Genomic DNA, 25,541 nt, shown 5'->3' with positions numbered 1-25,541 from the left:
TCCTCCATGTCTTGCCTTGATCTTAGTGTCAGTAAAACCATGGCTGATGACACTTCTCAGCCTTCCTCAGAGGGAGCACAGGGGCATCACTGAAGTTGGATTAGACAAGCTTACAGGATAAAGCTGCTCCTACTGTGAGGGAGAACACAGGGGTTCCGAAAACCCACTGACTTCTGCCCTAAGACTGACCACTGACACCTCTGGGTCTCCACTAGGTACAGTGAAAATTCCAGTTATCCGTCATGGGACTGACCTTTCTACCTTCACATCTGTCTGGTGTGCAACACGGCCCTCAGACCCAGCTTCTGCTACTCCAGGAGTTGACTATGTTCCCAGCTCTAGGAAGGTGGAGTTTGGGCCAGGTGTCACTGAACAGGTGAGCACAGAGCAGTCCAGGACCAGATAGATCTGTTAACGTTGTCTCTATTCTGCCATCCAAACTCTCTGGAGGGCTCTAAACCCCACTTACAATATTACTGTCTTCCCTTTATTCACAAACACAAACATGCAAACAAGAGAGTGAATGCAGAGCGATCTTCTATAAACTCTCCAAGTGACATTGTCAGCATCTAATATCCAGCACCACAGATATAGGATAGGAACTACACTTGTTTGGTGATAATATCTAGAGACAAAACACCTAAGAGTTTTTAATAAAGAGATTATAATTTTATGAATTAAAAAACCTTACTATAAAACCACCAGAGAAAGCAAGTTATCACCTTTGTCCTACTCTCCCAAAGGCAGATGGGTGTTGTGTGTTGGACATTGTATAAGGTTTGCTTTGATTTTTCTTCTTTTTATATTTATGTTATTTTTAAAAATGAGATATAACTGACATATAACCTATTAATTTCAGGTGGACGGCATAATGATTCAGTGTTTGTGTATATTACAAAATTATCACCACAGTAAGTCTAGTTAACATCATGATTTTTCTTCTAGTATTGCACCTTGACTATCTTGGATGACACTCAGTATCCAGTAATTGAAGGACTGGAGACATTTGTGGTTTTTCTCAGCTCAGCACAAGGGGCCGAACTGACCAAACCCTTCCAGGCTGTCATTGCAATTAATGACACATTCCAGGATGGTAAGATATTGGAGATGCCAGATGGTGGCTCAGACTACATTTCTATTTTTCCTTATCTTCCAAGTATATGACATTAGAACTCATCCACGTTTCATTCAAGAAATAAATCGTGTGTGTGTGTGTGTGTGTGTGTGTGTGTGTGAGCACATGTATACACACTCTTTTACATAGAATTATGGAGGAGAAATAAACATTCATGTTTCTAGTACTGTGCTAGGCACAAAAAGATGTATAAGACTTGGGCCTTGTCCTCAAGAAGCTTAGTGTCTAGTTGGGGGAATCATACCCTTAAACAGAAAAATTAGAATATTTTATATAAATGACCTACTAATGCTATAAATCCAGTACTATGGGAACAGAGAGTACTGAACAGCAAATATGTGTAGAAGAATCACAGATATCACAAAGAACATGATGTTTAAACAGTCTTAGGGTGTATTAGGGGTTTATCTAATGGGTAATAACATAAAGTTTTGTCAAATGGACAGATATAGTGTATATAAGGTATAAAAATTTGAAAGACGGATACTTGGAAAGCAGTGAGATGCTTACTTTTGCTTTAAGCCTGGCTGGAGATGAATGAAATGAAATGAAGGAAATGAAATGGAAAGACAGGTTGGAGTCCAGTTCAAAAAAGTCTTATGTTGCAGCCTAAGGAATTTGTAAGCAGAGAGGAGTGCTTCTAAGTGGAGGAGTGGTGTGGTTTTTGTTGGAGGAAACTGACACTGGCAGTCCTGTGGATGATGTACAAGAATGAATAGACACAAGTATATGAATAAAATATCAGTCTCCACTGAAGAGCTAACCTAAGTAACAGAATGATGACCAGGAAAGGACAGTTATTTCTTGGAAAGCATTGATGAAATTTAGAATCATCAGATGCTAGGGGTATCTGGGTGGCTAAGTTGGTTAAGTGGCCCATTTCGACTCAGATCACGATCTCATGGCTCATGGACTCTGTGCTGACAGCTCAGAGCCGGGAGCCTGCTTCAGATTCTGTGTCTCCCTCTGTCTCTGCCCCTCCTCCACTGGTGTGCACGTGCATTCTCTCTTTCTCTCACTCAAAAATAAATAAATAAACATTAAAAAAAAATTGTCAGATGCCGGAGTTGGAAAAGAAGATCTGGTCAAACTTTCTACCTAACTCAGGAGGATCCTCATTAGCATCTCCGTAGTTGACAATAGAGCCCATAATTAAACTCTTTCAGTGAGTGAAAAGTCACCGAAAAAGGAACAGGAAGCCAGCAGGGTGATCCTTAATGCTTTCAGTTATTTTTAAATAATTTATCTATTTATATAGTTTTAAAAATGACAATAAAGGTATACTATGAAAATTAAGTCTACCTTCTACCCCTGTCTCCCAACCCTCTGGTTGTTCTCCTTAGAGACAACCATTTTAACCAGTTTTTTTTGTTGTTTTGTTGTTGTTGTTGTTGTTGTGTGTACCTTCAAGAGAAATATCTATAAAACATATGCATACATATAATACCCACAATATGTATATAATGAAAATGTCCAAAATTATATCTTATTTTGTACCTAGGTTTGTTGAGATCTAACTTACATAAATTAAAATTTACCCTCTTTAGTGTATCGTTCTGTGCATTTTGACAGATGCACACAGTGGCGTGGCCACCACCACAATCAAAACGTGGAACAGTTTCAATACCCTACAGAATTATCTCATGCCCCTTTGTAGCCAACCTCTTCCCCATCGTGAGCCCTGGCAACCACTGATGGTTTCTCGCCTATACAGTTTTGCCGTTTCCAGAATGTCATATAATTGGAATCATGTAATATAGCATCTTGTGTCTGGTTTCTTTCATTGGAATATTGCCTTTGAAAACCATCCATGTTGTTACATATATAAGTAGTTCATTTCCTTCGTTGTGGAGTAGTTTCCAAATATATAGATGTACTACAATTTGTTCAGCCATTCACCTGTTTATCCAATCACCTGTTTATCCAGTCACCTGTTTATCCAGTCATCTGTTGAATGACAATTGAGTTGTTTCCAGGTTTTGGCAGTTATGACTGGAATGACTATAAAAGTTTGCATATAGCTTTTTGTGTGACTATACATTTTTATTTCTCTGGAGTAAGTACTTAGGAGTGGGGTTGTTTGATTGTATGTTAAGAAACTGCCACCCTGTTTTCCAAAATGCTTATGACTATTTTGCATTACCACCAACAGTGTATGAAAATTCTGGTTGCTCCACACCCTCGCCAACATCTGGTGTTTTTAGGTTTCTGCGAGTTCTTTTTAGTTATCCTAGTAGATGGATAATGGTGTCTCATGGTTTTGAAAGTCATTTCCCTAATGACACTGAGATCTTTTCAGGTGTTTATGTGCCATCTATATATCTTCTTTAGCAAAGTATTATTCAAGTATTTTCCCCATTTTTAATTGAGTTGTTTTTCCCCCTGTTATTACATTCTTATAAATTCTGGACAAATATTTGTGTTTTGCAAATATTTTCTCCCAATCTGTTGCTTGTTTTTTGTTCTTTCAAAAGGCAATAGTTTTTCATTTTGAAATAGTCCCATTGACCAATAATTTTATTATGGATTATGCTTTTAATATTGTATCTAAGAAATCTTTGCTTGACCCAGGGTTACAAAGATTTTTTTTTCCTGGGTTTTCTTCTGGAATTTTTTTAGTTTTAAGTTTTACATTTAGGGTTGTGATTCATAAAATAGTAACTTCATAACTATGAACAAGATTATAACAATTATACTATTTTATATTTCATGTTACCTGAGAATTTACAGAGTGATGTACTAGAGTTTTCTCATTTGCTCATAATCTCATGGTTTTATACTTGTTTCCATTTTATAGATAAGGAGACTAGAATCAAGGGAGTAAACACCCAAAATCTCATACAAAGAGGGACCAAGTTTTTGGCTTCAAGTTCATACTTTTTGCGCTATACGAATTAGTCCTATTTGGTGCAATAGTAGAATCTGTGGGATATGTTTTTTTTTCTTCATTCACTAAAAAGAAGAAGGACATTCAGTTATCCTTTTTGTTCTTGAAAAGGCTTCTAATGCTTTTACATGAAAGGTATTTAATTTCCTTCTGATGGAGTGGAAAGGGAATGCAAAATCAGAAGACCTAAAATGTAATTCCAGCCCTACCACTTTTTTAAATTTTTGGCCTTAGATTAGCAACATAAGGTTACTGAGCCTAATTTTGTTAATCTATAAATAATGAAAATACCTACCTAATAAGGTTATTATAAGGATTAAATTAGAAAGCATGTGAAAATATCTACCATTGTACCTGGCACATAGTAGATTTTATTACATGTTAATTTCTTTTCTTCCTGACACATCTGTAATTTATCATACTTGCCAGTGGGACTCCAGTAACACATACAAGACTCATTGCCCTAGATCAACAGAAAACATTTCCATTTGGATTTTTCTTCATGCTTTATTGATGAACATTAGGGTTGCAAACTTAGAAAATTCTTATGTTAAAATATTTCTCATCTTTCAGGCAGGCTACAACAAACTATATTTAGTCAAGAATTTATCCCAGAAAAAGAAATCCCCAAAGCTATTTCAGTAACCCATTGTAGTGTTCAGTGGTTATATCTATTGGCTATCCTTCTTCCTAGGAATTGCTAACTTTTGTTGTTTCCTCCACGTGCACATTAAGGTAGAAAGATCTTACCTTCTCTCTAATCTTTATAAGCTCTTCAATTTATGAAACAGGTTGAATAATTTGCCTAGGGTCACATGGCGAGGAGGTGATAGGGCCAGAGTTAAAACCTAGGTCTGTTCTATCCAAGTCCAGTCTTCTGATTTTATACCCTACCGTGCTAACTTTTTCACATTGCAGTTTTAGATGCTTGATGTCACTCAGTATTCTTATAATGTCAACTTTCAGCCTTCCAAAGTGATCTTCGGTCTTTCATCTTTTTCCACAGGGTGATCTTGGGGTCATAAATCATCTAAGTAGCTCATCTCAGAACATTTTCCTATTTTCACTTTCTTCTTCTGCTCTGGCACCTGGATTTAGACTTTAGTATGGACCAGAGGAATGCTGAGCAAGACATGAAAGGCCTTGTAGCTGCAATCTTATCACACCCTTGTGTATGCACAATATCCTACCTACTCTAACTCAAGAGAATAGGAAGCAGGATTTCTCCTAAATCTCCAATCTAAGCATTGCCCATAAAGAGGCCCTCAAATTTCAGGATGTGACATTTGCACCTACTTTGTGAGTTACTAAGAAGATTATTGAATAATAGCATTTAGCGCATATTTTGCAGTCTAAGACTGGTGCCCAGCACTGTATGGATTACAGCAGAGCAGGGAGCAGAGTCCCACAGTTTATTTCAGGACACAAGACTGTAACACCAGTAATGAGATAACTACAGACTAGACTGTGTACGATGCATGTGCTGACAGTAAATGCACTATACCTAGTGCAAGCCTGTGAACCTCCACGAGGAATCACCATTTCATGGATCACCATTTTATGGTGTGGAAGGAGAAGGAATCTGCATTCAGGCATAAATGAGAATAGTGCTCCTACTTCCCTGAGAACAGTGTTGCTGCTTATAGTTGGGGTGTTAAGAAGATTCCACATGTATGGAAGCCCTTAACATAGTGCCTGACTTGGGCTGGGCCTTTCCTTTGTATGCCATAACCCGTGTAAACAAATCTATTGCCCAACCCACCTTATTGTCTTTCCATTGTCTCTTGCCTCAGTCTCCAACCAGACTAGGGGCTCCCATAAAGGCAGAGACCATTCCTGGCAGGCCGGTGATTGTGAGAAATATTCACCTACTTCCCTTCTCTTTCTCTCTCTCTCTCCTTTTTCCAGATAGGGGAAGGAGTGAATTCAGTTTAATATCTTGTTAAGGAGGAAAAAAAAGGAGTCTTTTACAGCTCAAGAAGAATTTTGGGTTAATGAATACATGACAAAACCCAAACATTACCATGAGAGACTGAACTCTCATCTGGCTTGATGCCTTTTGGGCCTGCAAAAAAAATCAATCCAAAGCTTTAGATAATCTGTCATGGGCAGAAAAGCTTTCCTGCTTGTGTTGCTTTTTACCTGCCAACAAGTTTCCTTCTTGTCCTTCTATGCTAGGTCATCTTTGCCACTCACCTTTCAACAGCACAGACTGTTTTATTGGATGACAGAACACTAAATGGTTAATATTTGGGTCCTAATGCCAAAGTTGTTACTTTTCCTTTAGGTGAACTGTTCTTTTAAGAAGTATCTTCTGGGTTTTTCTTTGGTAGTAAGTGGCAACTGTTAGGTTTAGCTTAAGTAAGGAGTTTGCTTTGTTTTTGCTAGTGCCAACTGTTCTGAGCAGTGGGCAAGTTAGAGGCAAACAGAGCTCTTTACATATTGACTTGCAGAATGCTGGGTCCTCACCTCTCGGTTCCTTCCTTTCAGGTGTGGCAAGGCATATGCAAGACACAGCAAGGAAATAGCAGTCTACAGTTTTAGGGTCAGCTTCTGCCACAGGTGACTCTGACATGTGACTGGAGGGACTACCTCTCTGTATTGTTCATTAAGAAATAAATAGCCAGCAATCAACAAGATGTGAGTCTCAGAACAGGACATGTCTTAACGTGGAGCATTATTGTACCCATTGTAGAAAGTAAGGAGAGAAAAAATGGTTCTTCTTATTGAGAAACTTGGAGTTGGGGGCAAATCATAATATAATAATTCCTACCAAATTTGAATGCCTGTGATGCGCCAGATACTCTGTTGAGCACCATGCATACATTATTTCATTAAATTTGGTCCTTCCAACAATTCTATAAGCTGGATAGTAATATTTCCAATTTATATATATTAAAAAAAACTCATAAAATCTAAGTAAATTACTCTATATCGTACAGCTAATAGGTAGCAGGACTGGGTGGAAATTCAGGCCTGTTTACTGTAGAGCCCATGTTTCTAACCACAATTTCGCCCTGGTCCTTTCCTAAGTCAAATGAGACCATAAAAGTGAGCTATAAAAGAAAAGGTGATTTTATAGCAGTAATCACAGACTGGGGCCCCACTGGCCAAATTCAGCATGTGGATGTCTTTTGTTTGGTCCAAAGAGGTTGGCCTATATGGAATTTCTTTTTACTATTGTAACTGATTGCTTTTTAAAAAAAGTTTAGGAGATACAACATACAAATCCAGATTTCTGGCTTCATCTGAAAATAAGATATCTGCCAACAAAAGACTGGAGCTGAGGGGCGCCTGGGTGGCACAGTCGGTTAGGCGTCCGACTTCAGCCAGGTCACCATCTCACGGTCCGTGAGTTCGAGCCCCGCGTCAGGCTCTGGGCTGATGGCTCAGAGCCTGGAGCCTGTTTCCGATTCTGTGTCTCCCTCTCTCTCTGCCCCTCCCCCGTTCATGCTCTGTCTCTCTCTGTCCCAAAAATAAATAAACGTTGAAAAAAAAAATTAAAAAAAAAAAAAAAAAGACTGGAGCTGAGGGGTGACCCCCTTTAAAAAGGCCTGAACTTTCCTCTTTACCAATGTCCCCGCTCTTCCCTACTGTTTCCCTGTCCCAGGACCGATGTGAGTGGCCATTTATCATGAGGCTTGCGCTGCTCCTTTCCTTTTTGTAGCCTCAGAAGGAAAACAAACCTTTTGCATACTCAAGTCTCAATCCAAAAGTTTTCTTATACCTGGCTCATTTCTTTACTTGCATTACTCATCTGCATTTGAGATGGGGGCTGCACCCTGCATCTGAGAGAAAACAGATGCAGAATTGACTGATTCTATTTCATTGGAAGCACACTCAACAGTGGAAGCAGTTCCCTTGTCTTGAGAGCAACCATGCCTTGAAATTGACTTACCATCTCTGATTTGCCAGCCTGTGATGGCCATTCATAGACCTTTCCTGCCAAGTGGCTGCTGAGGGATACTGAGGGCTGCTGAGAGCTATGGCCACCTTCCCTTTGCCTCCTACTAATGATGCCTCCATCTTTCCTTCTGCTCCCCCAGTACCCAGCATGCAGTTTGCCAAGGATTTGCTCCTGGTGAAGGAGAAGGAGGGTGTCCTGCAGGTCCCCATCATTCGGAGTGGAGACCTGAGTTATGAGTCCTCAGTGAGGTGCTATACCCAGAGCCATTCTGCTCAGGTCATGGAGGACTTTGAGGAGAGAAGAAATGCAGACTCTTCACGGATTACATTTCTGAAAGGGGAGAAAGTAAGTGGATTCATGATAGCTGAAAGATCAGATTCTCTTTTTCCTTCATGCCTTTATTTGTCCATAATGAAGTCAGTTTGACAAATTCTGATCATCCTATGAATTCTTCTACTAGTTGATACCTTTTGTAATACTATCATCTGTCCTATGTGGCTGTCTTCTTTGTATCCTACTTACAACCAAATAAATACATATATCATTGGTTGAACTAGGAATTTAAATGATATATAACTGTTTCGGAATTTGGCAAAATCAAATGAATGAGGTCCCTTGGAATTTGCAACTACATGAGATGAACACACCACCAATGTTATCTAGAGAAGGAAGAGACAGTTCTTTAATACCTGGGCCCCTGTCTCAGGGCAACATACATTCTGGTATAGAACCAATAGTATAGGACCAAATAAGCAGACATTGAGCATATTCAAGGCAGTGGAGTGTTCTTTTCTTAGCAATGTATATATACATGGGCATAGAAACTCCTGAGAAACTCCTGTCAGTAAATATGGCTGCATTAGAATCAGGGGAGCCTGGATGGCTCAGTGGGTGGGCTCTACGCTGACAGCCTGCTTGGGATTCTCTCTTTCCTTCTCTCTCTACCCTCCCTCACTTGTGCTCACTGTCTCTGTCTCTGTCTCTCCCAAAATAAAATAAACTTAAAAAAAAAAAAAAAAGAATCAAAGCCTGCAACCTCAGTATATGTCAAAGTGTATATTGAATGAGAATCACATTTCCCCATTTTTGGATACCAATTTCAAATGATTGAGTCATTTGTTCCCTCTCATTAGTCATTTCAAGGCCCATCTCTTATTTTGTTTATTTATTTTATGCCTATTCTCCAGCCACATTCCATTCTCCACCTCAGAACTCATCAATCTGTTGTGTTTAATGTGTACCTCTTAATTTATATTTGTTCTTTAAAAATTCTTATTTTATATGCATAATTTTTAATTTATAAAACTGCTACTATGTTGTATCCTTTTCAAACTTTTACTGTGTTTACTCAGTAATATATTTTAATATATGTCCACATCACTTATGTACACATCTAACCTGTTGCTGAGCTAGTGAATAATATTTCATAATGTGCATTTAGTACATTTTAACCATCCCTTCTCAACAATAGACTGTGAGGAACCTCACAGATAGCACCCAGCCACCTCCTAACACTCAGCTACCACAAATAATGCTGCAATGCATATCCTCATACATGTCCTTATAGCCCTGAGTAGCAATTCCTTTGGATATACACTCAGCAGCAAAATTGCTGGGCCATAGGCCATGTATGTGCTTAATTTGAAAAAATAGGGTCAAGATACCTTCCAGAAAGTCACTATCAGTAGCATGAAGGTTGCTGTAATCCTACAACTTCTCCAACACCTAGCATTACTCATCTTTTTAACTTTTTGCTAATCTAACATGTATAAAGTTAAGTGTCATTTTAATTTGCATTCCTCCAGTTAGTACCAATTTATATGCTTGGTAGCTTCTTGGGTTTCCTCTTATGTAAATATGTTTGTGCTTTGTTCCTTATTATTGTATTGCTGTCTTTTTCTTACTGATTTGCAGTCTTTGTTATATATTATAAACATTAATTCCTTGCCAGTTGTAGACATTTTAAATATTGTAAACATATTTTTCCATTCTGTCACTTATCTATTACCTTTGATCACAGTGTTCTTAGTTGAACATAAGTCTTCAATTTTGGTATAGTCAAACATACCAAATTTTTGCCTTATGATTAGTCTTTTTGAAGTTTAGTATTACATGATCTTACCCATCCCAAGTCACTGCAGATTCTTCCTCTGTTCATCTTTACTACCAAAAAAACAAAAAACAAAAAAACTGATATCTTCCTTCTCTGAGACTCTTGGTCTTTTATAGATTCATGACTCATAGAAACCTGTCTTAGTTATATTTGGGGGGTGGGGGGATTTTATTGGTGGCAGGTTGAAACATGTGTTTAAACACACACACAAATACTGCAGATACAATCTTCAGCTTTGAGTCTACATGTCTGTATTTGTTTTAAGTTCAAAAGAGAATTCTCTTCCTATCCAAGAGACAGTTTATAGTTTAATAAAATTATTAAGAAAATACAGTCTAATCATCTATATGTTACCCACATGACAATCTATCATTATTCATAAGCACACTTTGGAATCTTCATTTTTCTCTGGCTTGCTAAGCAATTTGTCTCTGAAACTTGTCCTTCATGATAATGCCCTTTTTAAAAAGATATCCTAAAGAGTCACTACTAAATGTATGCTTTCTATCAAGAGGAAAAGGAACTTCTTCAGGGGCTTAACATCAGTTTAGCAAGCTACCTATAAATGTTCACAGGATGTTCTTCCATTTAGTGTGACCTCAGAAGTATGAGAGTGAAACTTCTTTTTACCCACAGATCCTTTGCAATACAGCAGTGGAGTGGATTTAATATAGTTCAAGTAAAAGTAATCCCACTTCATATCACATGACTCTACTATTGAAGCTACTGCTTCATCTAAAATGTTTTGGCATTATTTTCTGTTTTCTTAAGAATACATTCCTCAGGGGCGCCTGGGTGGCGCAGTCGGTTAAGCGTCCGACTTCAGCCAGGTCACGATCTCGCGGTCCGTGAGTTCGAGCCCCGAGTCAGGCTCTGGGCTGATGGCTCAGAGCCTGGAGCCTGCTTCCGATTCTGTGTCTCCCTCTCTCTCTGCCCCTCCTCCGTTCATGCTCTGTCTCTCTCTGTCTTAAAAAAAATAAATAAACGTTGGAAAAAAAAAAAAAAAAAGATCAAAAAGAATACATTCCTCAATAGAGTATATTCAGTGTGGGAAACACTTGATTTCTTTCTGTCAAACAAGGGTTTTTTTCTTTTTTTTAAATTAAATATAATTTATTGTCCAATTTGTTTCCATACAACACCCAGTGCTCATCCCAACAGTTGCCCTCCTCAGTGCCCATCACCCACTTTCCCCTCTCCCTCCCACCCCTCATAAACCTTCAGTTTGTTCTCAGTATTTAAGAGTCTCTTATGGTTTGCCTCCCTCCCTCTCTGTAACTTCCCCCCCCCCTTCCTCTCCCCCATAGTCTTCTGTTAAGTTTCTCAGGATCCACACAAGAGTGAAAACATATGGTATCTGTCTTTCTCTGCCTGATTTATTTCAGTCAGCTTAATACCCTCCAGTTCCATCCACATTGCTGCAAATGGCCAGATTTGATTCTTTCTCATTGCCAAGTAGTATTCCATTGTATATATAAACCACATCTTCTTTATCCATTCATCAGTTGATGGAAATTTAGTCTCTTTCCATAATTTGGCTATTGTTGAAAGTGCTGCTATAAACATTGGGGTACATGTGCCCCTATGCATCAGCACTCCTGTATCCCTTGGGTAAATTCCTAGCAGTGCTATTGCTGGATCATAGGATAGTTCTATTTTTAATTTTTTGATGAACCTCCACACTATTTTCCAGAGCAGATGCACCAGTTTGCATTCCTACCAACAGTGCAGGGATTTAGATTGTATTCTCAGACTTTCAGAACTAAACAGTTTTCAGATGAGATACCATTTGGCAACCCATTTGAGAGTTCTGCAGCATTGAAAGGTATCTTCAACCTAACAAGAAGCCTTTCTGAGTTCCTTATAAAACTATTCCGGGGACGCCTGGGTGGCTTAGTCGGTTGAGCATCCGACTTCGGCTCAAGTCATGATCTCACCGTTGATGACTTCAAGCCCCACATTGGGCTCTGTGCTGACAGCTTGGACAGAGCCTGGAGCCTGCTTCAGATTCTGTGTCTCCCTCTCTCTGTGCCCCTCCCCCCACTCATGCTCTGTCTCTCTCTGTCTCAAAAATAAATATAAACATTAAAAAAAGTAAAATAAAAAACTGTTCTGTTTTTGCCAAGGGAAAGGACCATTGTTTTGCTCTCCAGGAAGCCTAATACATATGGTAAACCCCCATTATCAGAAATATACCTTTCATAACACGTACATACTCGTTGATTTGCTCTGCACAAATTTCCTTCAGGTGCATTGGAGTGGGTTGTTTTATTGATCTTGTTTTTCATAACTCATGACTGATCATTCAGAGTAGTTTGGAATGTTTTAATACAAAGCTCCACATGTAGGTATGTCCCAGTCAGGCACGAACTATTAGATTTAAACATTCTATTTTACAAATGAAATGGTTTGGATCCTTTTGAATTTGTGTTGGCTCTTTGGTGCTGCAAAGAAGAAAAATCATTTTCTAGGAAAACCAAGCAAGCTACTGATTTTTTACTGCAAATTTTAATCTATCTTATGACATTGGCTCTAGATGAAGAACTGTACTGTCTCTATCCATGATGACTCCATGTTTGAGCCTGAGGAACAATTCAGGGTTTATCTCAGCCACCCTCTTGGAAACCACTGGAGTGGAGCCAGAGTTGGGAAGAATAACATGGCCACCATCACCATATCCAATGATGAAGATGGTAATAGAAGATATCATCTTTACTTATTCTTTGGTTGATAGAACATGAACTGATGTTTTACTAATAATGTAATTATAGGTGTTTTTTGAAAATGAAAGTGCTATAAAAGTGCCTACTGATAACAATTTCAGAGTATTTATATACACTGTTGGCACCAAGTGATCATCCTCTACAGAGTTCCACTAAGTTTATAGGTATTTTTAATCTCATTATTTCCTACCACATTGCCAAGAGATCAGAGATGAGTGTGGTTACAAGCTGGGACAGAGATGCTACGGCAGACAGAGAATAAAAACTATTTAAGCCGTTGCAGTTCAGGAGCAAGATTGGATATACAGTCAGAATCAGTTGAATCCAATGAACTAATTTAAATGCTGTCACCTTCCCAGAAAAAATCTAATTTCTCAGCTTTCTTCTAATTGATTTGGCCTATTAACCTAAAAAATCTTAAATTCTTTAGTCAGGTGTCAGCCAAGAATGACCCAGGCACTAGGGAAAACAAAACGAAATCTGTTTCAAATTGGGACATAATTGTTTTATTCAAATAGATATTTTAATGAGTGAATGTATAATAATATTACAAATAGTAATAGCTGTTTTTATTGAATATTTACTGCGTATCAAAAACCATGCTAAGCATCTTATCTTATCTTATTTCATTTTATCCTGACAGTAAGGTAGATGTTATCATCCCTCTATTATAAGCGAAGAAATTGAATATCAGCAAATTTATATAATTTATGCTCTTAGTTACACAGCTATAAGCAGCAAAACTGGTTGTAAACCTTATTTTGTCAGATTCTAGAATCTACATGAGAGTCAGTGAGACTCTCAGGGTTTCTGATATAAAATTGGGGACTAACTTGGACATTGGGTAAAATAAGAAAAGCCAGGTTTGAAGTTGAATTGGTCCTTCACCCAGCAAGACCCGGATTCAGATTCTGAAGTGAGCCTCTCCTGGTCACACAGAAACCTAGTGATTGAGTCTCAAGAGGTAATAAGTAACACTCCTAAGTTTCAAAGGGCATTTATTAAAACTACAAAGTTTCAAATAAAGCTTATTTTCTACAATTAAGAAGAATTAACTTTCTGAGAGAGAAAGAAGGGAAAGAACAGAGACTCTAGAAATTTTTCCAAAATATTATAGCATATTAGAAATGGTATAAAATTTGTAATTGTTCTCAATTATCCCATTTTTTATCTCACTATATCCACCACTACCACCTCACCCTTCCCCTTAAGAATATAATGGAAAAGAAGGCACAATTTGAAATTTTTTTTAAAACCAACATATTAATCATTTCATAGCAATGAGAATCGCACCTCAAACCAGAGTGTTAGGAAGTCTTGGGTTCTTCATTAAAACTACTCTTTCTTAACTAAATAACCTAGGAGAAGTTAGGAAAAGTTAAGGGTGAGAGACATAAGGGCCCTGGGAGGAAGGACCCAGAAGATCAGAGATGGGAGATGGACTTGGGAAGTTTAGGTTGTGTATAAATGAGATAAATTATAAAACTTAGAAATTCATATCTCATAAATGAAAAAGAGTTGATTCATGCCATTGGTTGGTATTTACCAAGGGTTTACTCTCTCTCAGTCCCTTGATAAAGTGTGTGAATTAAAAACATTTTGTGAGTTGTGATACTCAGATGGAAACTTGGACATGATGCATTTCAAAGTGCTTAAAAATATTTCCCCCACTATACTGTTTTTAATAAGAAACCTGTGAGAAGTCCTGCAGAATCACAAATAAATTCCTTTACCAAACCTTTGCTGAGAAGTAAAAACTGATTGATTTTTATGACTGTAAGCCATTGTGCCTTTGTACTATTTACTAATGTGGAAAACTCCCTCTTGTCTTTATAAGATGTTTTCATGGGGGTGGGAATCCTTTGTGCTTTTCTAACTGGCTCTTGTTTTTCTTAATCCTGTTTCCTTAGCCCCTACCATTGAGTTTGAAGAAGCTGCATATCAAGTCCGTGAACCCTCAGGGCCAGATGCCATAGCCGTCCTGAACATCAAGGTGATCCGAAGAGGGGATCAGAACAGGACATCCAAGATCCGCTGTAGCACACGCGATGGGTCTGCCCAGTCTGGGGTGGATTATTACCCCAAGAGTCGAGTCTTGAAGTTCAGTCCCGGTAATTGAATGCCAATCCCAGTCTGTGAGTTCTACATAATAGAGAGGCAAATATCTTGTATTTGAAGAAAGGGATGAGCAGAAAAATAAAAGAGGAAAACAGTAGTGCTGATTAATCATGAAGTATTTATTAAGCACACATTTGATATTATAGGAATCTTTTTTAAAAAATGGCATTTTTCTGAAAAAGAAAAAAGGAGATCCCTTACTTCAGAACATCCTTGGCATTTTGGCTCATTTAAAAGGATTTTGTTGTTATTGTTAGCCTATGATTTGGTTGAGTAACAGCTGCAGTTGATTTTAAAAGAATAAACATGACTACCATGATCCAACAAATATTGATACAAACCAGTGTGCTGGGACCTTCAGAGATTACTCAAATCCAGAAGGCACAGTCTCTGTGCTCCAGTGGTTTAACATCTGCTAAGAGACAGGATACCCTGTTATGATATTTCTAAAAAAGGTTTATTGTGTAGAGAGAACTATGGAAATGAGTCAGGGAAGAGAGAGAGATGGGATTCAGGTCACAGCTGGCTGTTTAACTATCTGATATAGTTGGAGATGGAGAAGGAGTTGAATTATATGCTAGATTTTGTCACAGAACTTTCTGGAGCAACATAAGGTAAAAAGACTGGTGCAGATCCTAGAGCCATTTGCAATGTAGCCAGAAGTGGGCAACAGTGGTAGATGTCCTATTCAGAGATGTCTTGGCCAGTGGGGGGAAGAAGTGACTCCCTCAGACATGAAGGGAGAGGAGTCTCTGATGTCTCTCATTCCACTGGAATGAGGGCTTTTCGCTTTATCCCATGTACATCTGGTTAGTGTTTGCTGGAAACGTAGATGCCCTTCCTCCACCTCCATACAAGGACTATTCTTCCACGTGTCTTTACTTTTTCTTTTTCTGCATAAGGATCTGGTAGAAAGATAGGTCTTGGGAATAACCTAACCCAGGAGTTTATAGGAGAGGAAGAAGGGAGCCTTAACTACAACCAGGGAGTTTTGCACCCTCAGAGAATCAGTTTATAGGAAAGGAAGGGAGTTTCTAAAGCTCTCACCCTCCTCGTTCCAGGCTGCCAAACCTTTATGTTATCGTCTTTGCAGATATGGCCTAGTAGGAAGCCTTTGAGGTACTGCTTCTCAGGACAGCTTTGAAGGATGTCTTGTGTGCAAGCCCTCACTGCCACACAGGATCCCGTGCCTAAGTGTAAAGGGGAAAGAAAAATTAAGCAAAAACTCCTCATAACCAGGGTGGAGTGTATTTTGGATCATAGATTTTTATTACTACCAGCTAGTGTCAGGGGCCATTAATTCTCATATGGCATTGAATAGTAAATCTGCAATACTGAGCCTCTACCACAGGTGGAATTTGGTCTATAAAATAGATTTCTCACTTGAGATGGGAATAAAGTGATTAGCAGCCACTGTATGTATAGAAAACCTCTAAAAGGAAAGGGCGTTGTTTAACAGGAAGTCTCAGCAGTGCCAACCTGCACTGTCTTAGTGAGGTCACCTAATGAGAACCTTTGCTCTCTTTTTGTTCTGTGCTTGGTGAAGGTGTGGATCATATTTTTTTCAAAGTCGAGATCCTGTCCAATGAAGACCGGGAATGGCATGAATCTTTCTCCCTAGTCCTTGGCCCAGATGACCCAGTGGAAGCAGTTCTTGGTGATGTGACCACTGCCACAGTGACAATTCTAGACCAGGAAGCAGCAGGGAGTCTCATATTGCCAGCGCCACCCATTGTGAGTTGCTTGACCTAAAGGGATCACTACTCGTATGTCCTAGTGACTAGTAGCTGAGAACTTGGCAGAAGTAGGACTTCTGGTGCTATACTTCTTCATTTTTCTAACACAGTAGTTCTCAACCAGGAGCCGTCTTGTTCCTTCCTTCCCAAACCCCTTCCCTGCACCACTACCTCCACGGGACATTTGGCAATGTCTGATAACGCTTTTGGTTGCCACAACTGTCAATGGATGTCACACTAGGCTCTATTCGCATCTAATGGGTAGGAGCTAGGAGTGCTGCTGTACATCCTGCAATGCACAGGACAGCCCCAACAACAAAGAAGTATTTGGCATAAATGTCAGTAGTGCCAAGGATGAGAAACCCTGTTCTGACAGAAGAGTGAGACCAAACCATGTTGATACCCTAGTGTGATAAACACAGAAAGTGCAATACAATTGATCTTCTCACGTCTTTGGTGGGACCTAGAAGAGTGGAGAAAAAAAATAATGCTACCCCGTATCTATTACCCTACATACTTGCCACACACATAGAGGTAAGTATTTGCAAAAGTGCAGTACCCGGCTTCCCATGTTGGGGTGTATGCAATGAACGCAACGACTTTACAGTTAGGAGGAAAATGCCTGGAGGTTGCCAAGGGGAACTTAACCCATAATAATGAGGCAGTCAGAATAAGTCTTCTAGCCTCCCCTAGCTAGTCTTCTATAGTAGAAGGATCATTCCAAAATGTGTCTCTTATTCAACCATGGAAGAAATACACTCCCTTTATTTACTTTTGTTTTGCCAGATATACTACTGTGTATCATTAACAATTTAATGCAACTTAATTTATTGTATTTTTTAATGCAACTTTAAACTAGTAACTGTTACTCATGATATAGCTTTAGTGACAGTGTGCATGAAAATAAAAGTATTTTCCACATGAGTGATAGAGCTCTGATTCAGGAATAAGATTAACAAGATACTAAAGATTTTTAGCTCTGGCAAAAGGAAGATCTTCTTCACCACTGATATGTAGTATCTTTTAGGGATGCCTGGCGAAGCACTGTGAAAACTTCCGTTATATTTTAAAGAATCCCTAGCGGTTAAGGGATCTTGTGGATCTCTAGGGAGGGGACCCCTAGCTCTCTGAGCATCCCAACACCCAGCCCAGGCTGAAGCTTTGTTGCTCCTTTTCAGGTTGTTACACTTGCCGATTATGACCACGTAGAAGAGGTTACCAAGGAAGGAGTCAAGAAGTCCCCCTCCCCAGGCTACCCACTGGTTTGTGTCACCCCCTGTGACTCTCATTTCCCCAAGTATGCCGTCATGAAGGAACGCTGCAGCGAGGCTGGCATCAACCAGTCATCTGTGCAGTTCAGCTGGGAAGTAGCCACCCCCACTGATGGCAATGGGGCTCGCTCTCCCTTTGAGACCATCACTGACAACACACCATTTACCAGTGTCAACCACATGGTAGGTCTAGGGGTCTGGGCCTCGTTGCATAGGGAGAAAACTTGTGTCTCTCTTTGTCACTACAACTTTATCAAATTCCTTAAGGTCCTTGCATGGCATTTGGAATGAAATAAATGAATGAGCAGGTACACAGTATATACCCAGGTCTTTTAATTCTTTTTTTTTTTTAATTTTTTTTTTAACGTTTATTTATTTTTGAGACAGAGAGAGACAGAGCATGAATGGGGGAGAGTCAGAGAGAGAGGGAGACACAGAATCCGAAACAGGCTCCAGGCTCTGAGCTGTCAGCACAGAGCCCAACGCGGGGGACTGTGAGATCGTGACCTGAGCCGAAGCCGGTTCTCAACCGACTGAGCCACCCAGGCGCCCCCCCCCCAGGTCTTTTAATTCTTATATATAAGAAGAGGTAATATGGTATAATGGAAAGAGAACCAAGCCAGTAATCAGACAACCTGTTTACTATTCTTGATTCTGCCTACTTTTAACTATGTGATGTTAAGAGGTTGCTTAACCTCCCTGAGTCTCCGTTTCCTGATCTGCAAAATAGTACTTCTTCCACTTAGCGACTTGACAAGGTCACTGATGAATCGGTTGTAAAAGTGATCTATAAATGGTAAAGTAAGTCAAAGATTCTAGGTAGGTACAGTTAATGATTACTTTTTTCCACATGTCTTCAATCGTTCAATAAGTAGTAGGATAGAAACTCCTTAAGGACCTGGACCAAGGGTCCTACCACATTTTTATAGCCCAACATGCTCAGCACATTGATGGTGCTAGTAGAGACGGCACCGTTATTAAACAAAGGAGAGAATGTTTCCGAGGGATCAGCATTTTGCAAAATTGTAGGAGGACACGCAAAGAAGTTCACTATGCAGTTGCTGTCCTCAAGGAGGTGGGACCCCAGACCCACCATCAGAGAGCAATGAACAGTGAGTAAGGGTTTGCCCAACCTTAAGAAACAGCACACTGCAGTGACAGCTCCTCACTCCAGTGACGTCATTCTCCCCAGAGACAGAACTGGAAGCAGTGGAGATACTCAGCATAGTACCTGGCACATAGTAAGCCCTCAACAATTTTTGATTAAAATTAATGCACTTAATAATTTTGGAGATCAGAGCTTTCTTTCAGACTGAATTTCTCTAGATTTTTTTCATATTCAGCTCTCAGTTTCTTCTCATTTCAGTACGTGCTTCACGTACATGGGATAATAGTGGAGGAAAGGCATAGATGAATGGGGGGCCCTGGACAAAGCAGTCACTCATGTCCACTGTTTGCACATAGCTTATTCAGAAAGGCCAATAGGTCAGGGTGCCTGGGTGGCTCCGTCGGTTGAGCATCCGACTTCAGCTCAGGTCATGATCTGGCAGTTGGTGAGTTTGAGCCCCACATCAGGCTCTGTGCTGACAGCTCAGGGCCTGGAACCTGCTTCAGGTTCTGTGTTTCCTCCTCTCTCTGCCCCTCCCATGCTCATACTCTGTCTCTCTCTGTCTCTCAATAATAATAAATAAACGTTAAAAAAATTTTTTTAAAAAGGCCAATAGATCAATTCTTTTGCAACATAACCTAGTTAAACTACCTGATAAATTTTAAAAATTTAAATGGCAAGACTTAATAGCTTATTGTTTTATTAAGTATCTAATTCTCTTTTCAAAACACCATGAAGGCAGTTTGGTCTGATTTGAGCCAAATATACATTTTTAACAGGTACCAAGTTTATAATTTTACTTTATGTTTCAGTTTTTCTTCTTGCATTGACTTGGTGACTAATACTTTTACCCCAGTTTCCTTTGCTTTATCTTTGTTTCTTCAATTATTTATTTAATACCATTGTATTGTGTGCATTTTTGTAAGATGCCTCAAATCCCTTCTGAACTAAGTCCATGTGTAAATAAATAAATAAGGCGTTGGCAGCTAATTAGAAAAATTTTAATGGAAAAATCCTCTTTAATTTTTAATGGACTTCAATGGAAATTGTTTTCATGGGTAGAATTTATAAGTTTGTATGATTGCTTTGTGGGAGGTCTATGGCACACAGAACTACTAATTAACTTTTCTTGTTATGTGCTTCCCTGTGTGTATGCACACATTACCTAAAGAGTTGTGGTGACCCACGTGGCCTCTGCAGAGATTGAGTTAAGCATTCTTATGGCTTCTCTGTGTCTGGGAACATGAAAGAATCTGTTGAAAGACCTCCAAAGGCCAGTAGGTTTCAGAGGACAAGTTCTCAATTTCCACCCTGCAGGTTATTGTAACCTTTGCAATGTGTGTGGTCATTAGGTGGGGCTGGGGGAGGGACCAGCAGTAGGAAAGAAAGAAAAATAAGAATTCCTGGGAAGGAAGCATCCCTCCTCTGTATCCTGACACCATGCCCTCAGCAAAAGTGACTTCGAGACCAACCAGTCTTAATGGAAAGGTTGAAAATCAGCTGAGTGGTCCTTATGCTGAACCTAATATATAAAGAGACCAATACTATCACCGGTAACCAGTCATCTCTGGCCTCTTGCTCCACATCTATCTACTTAACACTGTCTGACATACTGCCTTAGGCTACAAGTACTTACTGCTCTGTCCCTAGTGACTGGCTTCTGGGAGAAAGTCACCAGTTTTGTGGCAAATGAATGAACAGATAAATAGATGAGTGGATAGTCGGATGGATAGACAGATAATGGGTGGTCTTCACAGATAACCCTGTACCAGAAACTGGTGATGTCATATCATCCAGAAGATACAGTGGAAGGAGCTGTTTAAGGAGTAAACACATGTCTGATGTACTTTTTGCTTCCCGGTAGGTCCTGGATAGCATTTACTTCAGCCGGAGGTTCCATGTGCGCTGTGTGGCAAAGGCTGTGGACAAGGTGGGCCATGTGGGGACCCCCTTAAGGAGCAACATTGTTACCATTGGAACAGACAGTGCAATCTGCCACACCCCAGTCGTAGCTGGGACAGCCAGAGGCTTCCAGGCTCAGTCCTTCATCGCAACCTTGAAATACTTGGACGTCAAGCACAAGGAACATCCGAACAGGTCAGGCAGGTGGTGCCTTCCACAATGAGAGAGCTATCCTTTTATGTGTTTTCTGGGTGAGACAGATGAATGAGTGATGTTCTGCAAAATAAGAATAGTGGAGGGGCACCCAGATGGCTCAGCCGGTTAAGTGTCCAACTTCGGCTCAGGTCATGATCTCGCTGTTTGTGAGTTTGAGCCCCACATGGCACTCTCTGCTGTCAGCACAGAGCCTGCTTCAGGCTCTGTCCCTCTCTCTCTCTCTCTCTCTCTCTCTCTCTCTCTCTCTCTCTCTGTGTCTCTCAAAAATGAATAAAAACATTTTTAAAAAATATATTAAAAAAAGAAGAGTGGTGATAAAAGCTTCAGAAAAAATTCTTCAGAGGCTCCCGAAAACTGGCCCCTTGCCTGTCTTCTTAGCCTCATGCCCCTCACCTTGCCATCCTCACCTGCCAGTCCACCCACAGAGAACCAAACTGAAACCAAATTGCCAGGGCTTCCAACCAGCAATTCTCCCAGCCCCCTTCCACTCAATGTAGTGAAATCCTACTGTCCTCCTCCACCTACCTCATGACATCCTTTGCAAGAACCATCATCTTCCCCAATTTAATTTGGAAGCTCCCCCTTAGAGCTCCACTGGCACCCATGCCACCCATACCTCTTTCAGAGCATTATCACCCTTCATTCTCTGTCTGTCCCCACAGTAGACGGAGAGGGCACGGACCTTCTTTTTTTTTTTTTTTTTTTTTTTTGTCCCTTCTGGCTGGGACAGTGCTTCTTGGCGCCTAAGAGACTCTTGCTAAATATCTAGTGAACAGAGTAATAATACTGTGTAAATTGAAAGTCACTGGGCACGTGTGCTTTTATGTTTTCCTGTGCTACCATGAGTTTGATGGAAATGGATACTTTCAGTTTTGCCTAGCAAAAAAAGAATTCATGCATATTATACATATTCATTAAACCTTGTGGTATTTATGTATGTGCCTTTATGAGCAACTAAGTTCAGAGAAAGGGGTTCATTTGCATGGAGAAAAAAACATTTAAATATGGAGCCAAGAATATGCAAATTCTTTCTTTTTTTCCAACCGAATAAGATTTACTTTTGTTGAAAAGCAGTAGCAGGAGTGCCCAGGGCACTACTGACCCTTTCCCAGCAAAAGAGACATCATGTTCATATTGCAAGGTAGCGATTCCTCTTAAAAATGTCTCTTGGGTTTTTGTTCCAAGAGACAAGCTGTAAAAAGTCAAAGGCACCCTCAATCAACATGCTGAAAATTTAAACTTGTACAATGAAAATAACGCAGCCCATAACTACAGTTCTGTTCTTTCACAGTCTTAACCAATATTTATTAAGCTCGTGTTTTAGTTAGGATTTTATACTACGTGCTCTGGAGAAACAAAAGACATGAAGGAAATGATCCTTGTCCTCACTGTGGGGAGGCAAGATAAACAGAGTCAGTCCGAAAGCATACAAGACATAGCAGCCAATATGAATAAGTTACAGACTTCCTGGTGCAAAGGCACCTATGTGCTGAGAAGTGATGAGGGGAGGGGTGCCTGGGTGCCTCAGTCAGTTAACAGCTCAGGTCATGATCTCATGGTTTGTGACTTCAAGCCCCACATCAGGCTCTTTCCACTGACAGTGTGGAGCCTGCCTGGGATTCAACCTCTTCCCCTCTCTGTCTGCCCCTCTTTCAAAGTAAATAAATAAACTTTAAAAAAGGAAAAATGTAGATGAGGGGAGAGCACACTGCAAACAGAGGCCAGTTAGGGCCGCCCTTGTTGCTGGAACTTGAAGGGAGAGAGGGGAGAAAAGTCTCTTTTGGCTGGGGGGGACAGTAGCAGTAGTGGGGTATAACTATTTCTAAGATATTTTCCTGGGTGGGGATATCTACCTTAGAGTATAAAGAGCTCAGTGAGGTCTTTTGGCACAAATACTTTAAAAAATATAAGTGTCCCAGACACTCACTGTGACAGAGAAGGGGAGCAGCACCTCTATCAGTCATTCTGCTGTAGCACACAAGGAAACAAAGCTTCCATTGATTTTTTTTAATTTTTTTAATGTTTTATTTATTTTTGAGACAGAGAGAGACAGAGCATGAACGGGGGAGGGTCAGAGAGAGGGAGACACAGAATCTGAAATGGGCTCCAGGCTCTGAGCGGTCAGCACAGAGCCCGACGCGGGGCTCGAACTCACAGACCGTGAGAGAGATCATGACCTGAGCCGAAGTCGGAGGCTTAACCGACCAAGCCACCCAGGCGCCCCCAAAGCTTCCATTTAAAGCAAAAGGAAGCTTTAAAGTCATTTGTGGTTGTGATATTATCTTTTCTTGTATATATAAAAAACAAAACAAAACAAAAAAACACCTGTGATTCTTGATTGCTATCAGTCCTGAGTCTGGAGGATTTCTTGATGGGGGGGGGCTGGGGCGGGGGTGGAGAACAACCCCACACATATATCATACCCTCGTGTTCCTACACAGAAAGCTTCAAGAAAAAAAAGGGTAAATTCACTGGTGAAGGCAGATTGAGTTATGAGAAAGAAATGTACCATATTAACTGCTTATAGCATGCACCTAAACACTATCTCCGCCCTTTTTTCCCTTAGAATCCACATTTCCGTGCAGATCCCGCACCAGGATGGAATGCTGCCCCTTATCTCCACCATGCCGCTGCACAACTTGCATTTTCTATTATCTGAGTCCATCTACAGACACCAGCATGTCTGCTCCAATCTCGTCACCACCCGTGACCTGAGAGGCATCTCAGGTGGGGGCTTTCCCATTCCAGCCCAGCACAGTGGCCCTTAGGGATAGAGCGAGGCGAACTCTGCTTTTGTGTCTCCCAGTCCTCAAAGTCTGCATGTTTAGTAGATTTCCTTCCTAGCAGACAACCAAACATAGGCATCTCAGACAGTGAAGTGAATAGGGAAAAACAAGGACTTTGGAACCAAGCTGATTTAGGTTCGAATCCCTAACTCTACTACCTATACAACTAAACAGAAATAGCAGAACTTCCCCAAACCACTGTTTGCTTATCTATGACATGAGGAAAACAATTGCTACCAATCAGGGTAAGGATTTAATCTGTTGATGGTTTTTAAAGCACCTGCCATGGTAAATGTTCGTTCTTTCCCTGCCCCACTGTTGAGCATGTTTGGATCTGTGCCCTGAAATCCCCTTATTGCAGCATCTTTAGAAAGCTAAAGTGCAGATGTCACATGTTATAGGATGGGCTCCTGGAGCAGGAGCTGAGATGGAATGTGGGGGTGCAAGATGTTCATTGGGGATCAGCATCTGTGAAGAGGAAGGAGAGGACGCAGAATTGGGCAGAGGGAGAAGTCAGACTGCAGTGCAGCCCTCCAGAAGCCCCCACCGCTTCAGGAACTCTTCCTACTTCCAGCCCCAGCTGACAGCCCTCTCTGAGGCACCTCAGTCACTGGATGCCAGAGCCCCCACAAGGGTGGCTGCAGGAGCCGCTGTGCCACTGATGCAAACCTGAAGGAGCTGACAGCCCGGGTGGCACATTCTGGTGTCTACCATAGCAGACATTTTACTCTACAAAGGATCCTGTCCATTTCCATTTACCTTAGCAAGTGCGCATTAAATGCATGTTTCCTCCCTTGACAACCGATGAATCATTTACCAGTATTTTAGAAGATAGAGAAGCATTCATACGCTCTTTCATATTCATTAAGCATCACTTTAGGTAGTGATGGTCTTTACACGGTAGAAATTAGTTGAGTATGAATTATTCGCAAGTCACTGAGCTACACATGAAAGTCTAACCGGTTCACCTGTGCAGCCACTGAAAGAAACATACACTGTTTATAGACTGAAAGTTTGTACCTCTTCCCACTTAAACACAATTAAATTCAACACATGATAATTGAGATCCTACTCCTTTCAGGGCAGAGGACCAGATGCTAGTGTCAAACATCCTAAGACGTTTCAGACATTCTAAGACTCTTTCAGAATATTATATTTGCTTTTAGTACTATAAAAAATTTGAATCTTGATATTCTAAAATTGTATCTGTGTTTAGCTCTCTACTTCATAAAGGTCTTCCTTAATTTAGAACACTTTGGTTGCTTGGCAGCATTTGATCCAATAATTTTTGCCCGTAGCAGGAAGGTTTAGTCAAGCATCATTAGCGAGCTATTTACTCATTAGCACAGAATTAAGATTTTTTTTTCCTAAGAGTTCAGAAACCATAGCAGGGGAGGAGGTAGTCAGATGTTTGTCAGTTGGCTTTACATAAAAGCTATTTTTAAAAAATCAGTCTTAAAAAATAACAATTCATCAACAAATCATCCATGTAGTAAATCTGTTTCTTCAAGGGTTGATTGCAAAGCTTCAGTATGTATTCTTTTCCAAGACACACAGGGCCACTGAGCTCTGGCTCCATTTATGGTACCCTTTGCTCATCTTTTCTTCTGGGGTTCATGCAGTCTCTTAGAGGAGTCTA

At 40.3% G+C, this 25,541-nt stretch overlaps 1 protein-coding gene across 1 annotated transcript in view; it reads left to right on the top strand.

Moving 5' to 3' along the window:
- The window catches only part of FRAS1 (Fraser extracellular matrix complex subunit 1), a 424,264-nt gene that overhangs the window by 373,538 nt on the left and 25,185 nt on the right, over positions 1-25,541 (top strand). Inside the window, exons 57-65 of the mRNA XM_030313622.1 lie at positions 216-376; positions 946-1,093; positions 8,069-8,274; positions 12,579-12,735; positions 14,676-14,876; positions 16,430-16,617; positions 17,798-18,073; positions 20,863-21,095; positions 23,683-23,843. Of these exons, the coding sequence (XP_030169482.1) occupies positions 216-376; positions 946-1,093; positions 8,069-8,274; positions 12,579-12,735; positions 14,676-14,876; positions 16,430-16,617; positions 17,798-18,073; positions 20,863-21,095; positions 23,683-23,843 (1,731 nt within the window). The remainder of the gene's footprint in view (positions 1-215; positions 377-945; positions 1,094-8,068; positions 8,275-12,578; positions 12,736-14,675; positions 14,877-16,429; positions 16,618-17,797; positions 18,074-20,862; positions 21,096-23,682; positions 23,844-25,541) is intronic.

The sequence above is a fragment of the Lynx canadensis genome, chromosome B1 (genome assembly GCF_007474595.2).
Source record: "Lynx canadensis isolate LIC74 chromosome B1, mLynCan4.pri.v2, whole genome shotgun sequence".
In the NCBI taxonomy this organism is placed as follows: Eukaryota; Metazoa; Chordata; class Mammalia; order Carnivora; family Felidae; genus Lynx; species Lynx canadensis.
This window is presented reverse-complemented; position numbering and strand designations above follow the sequence as displayed.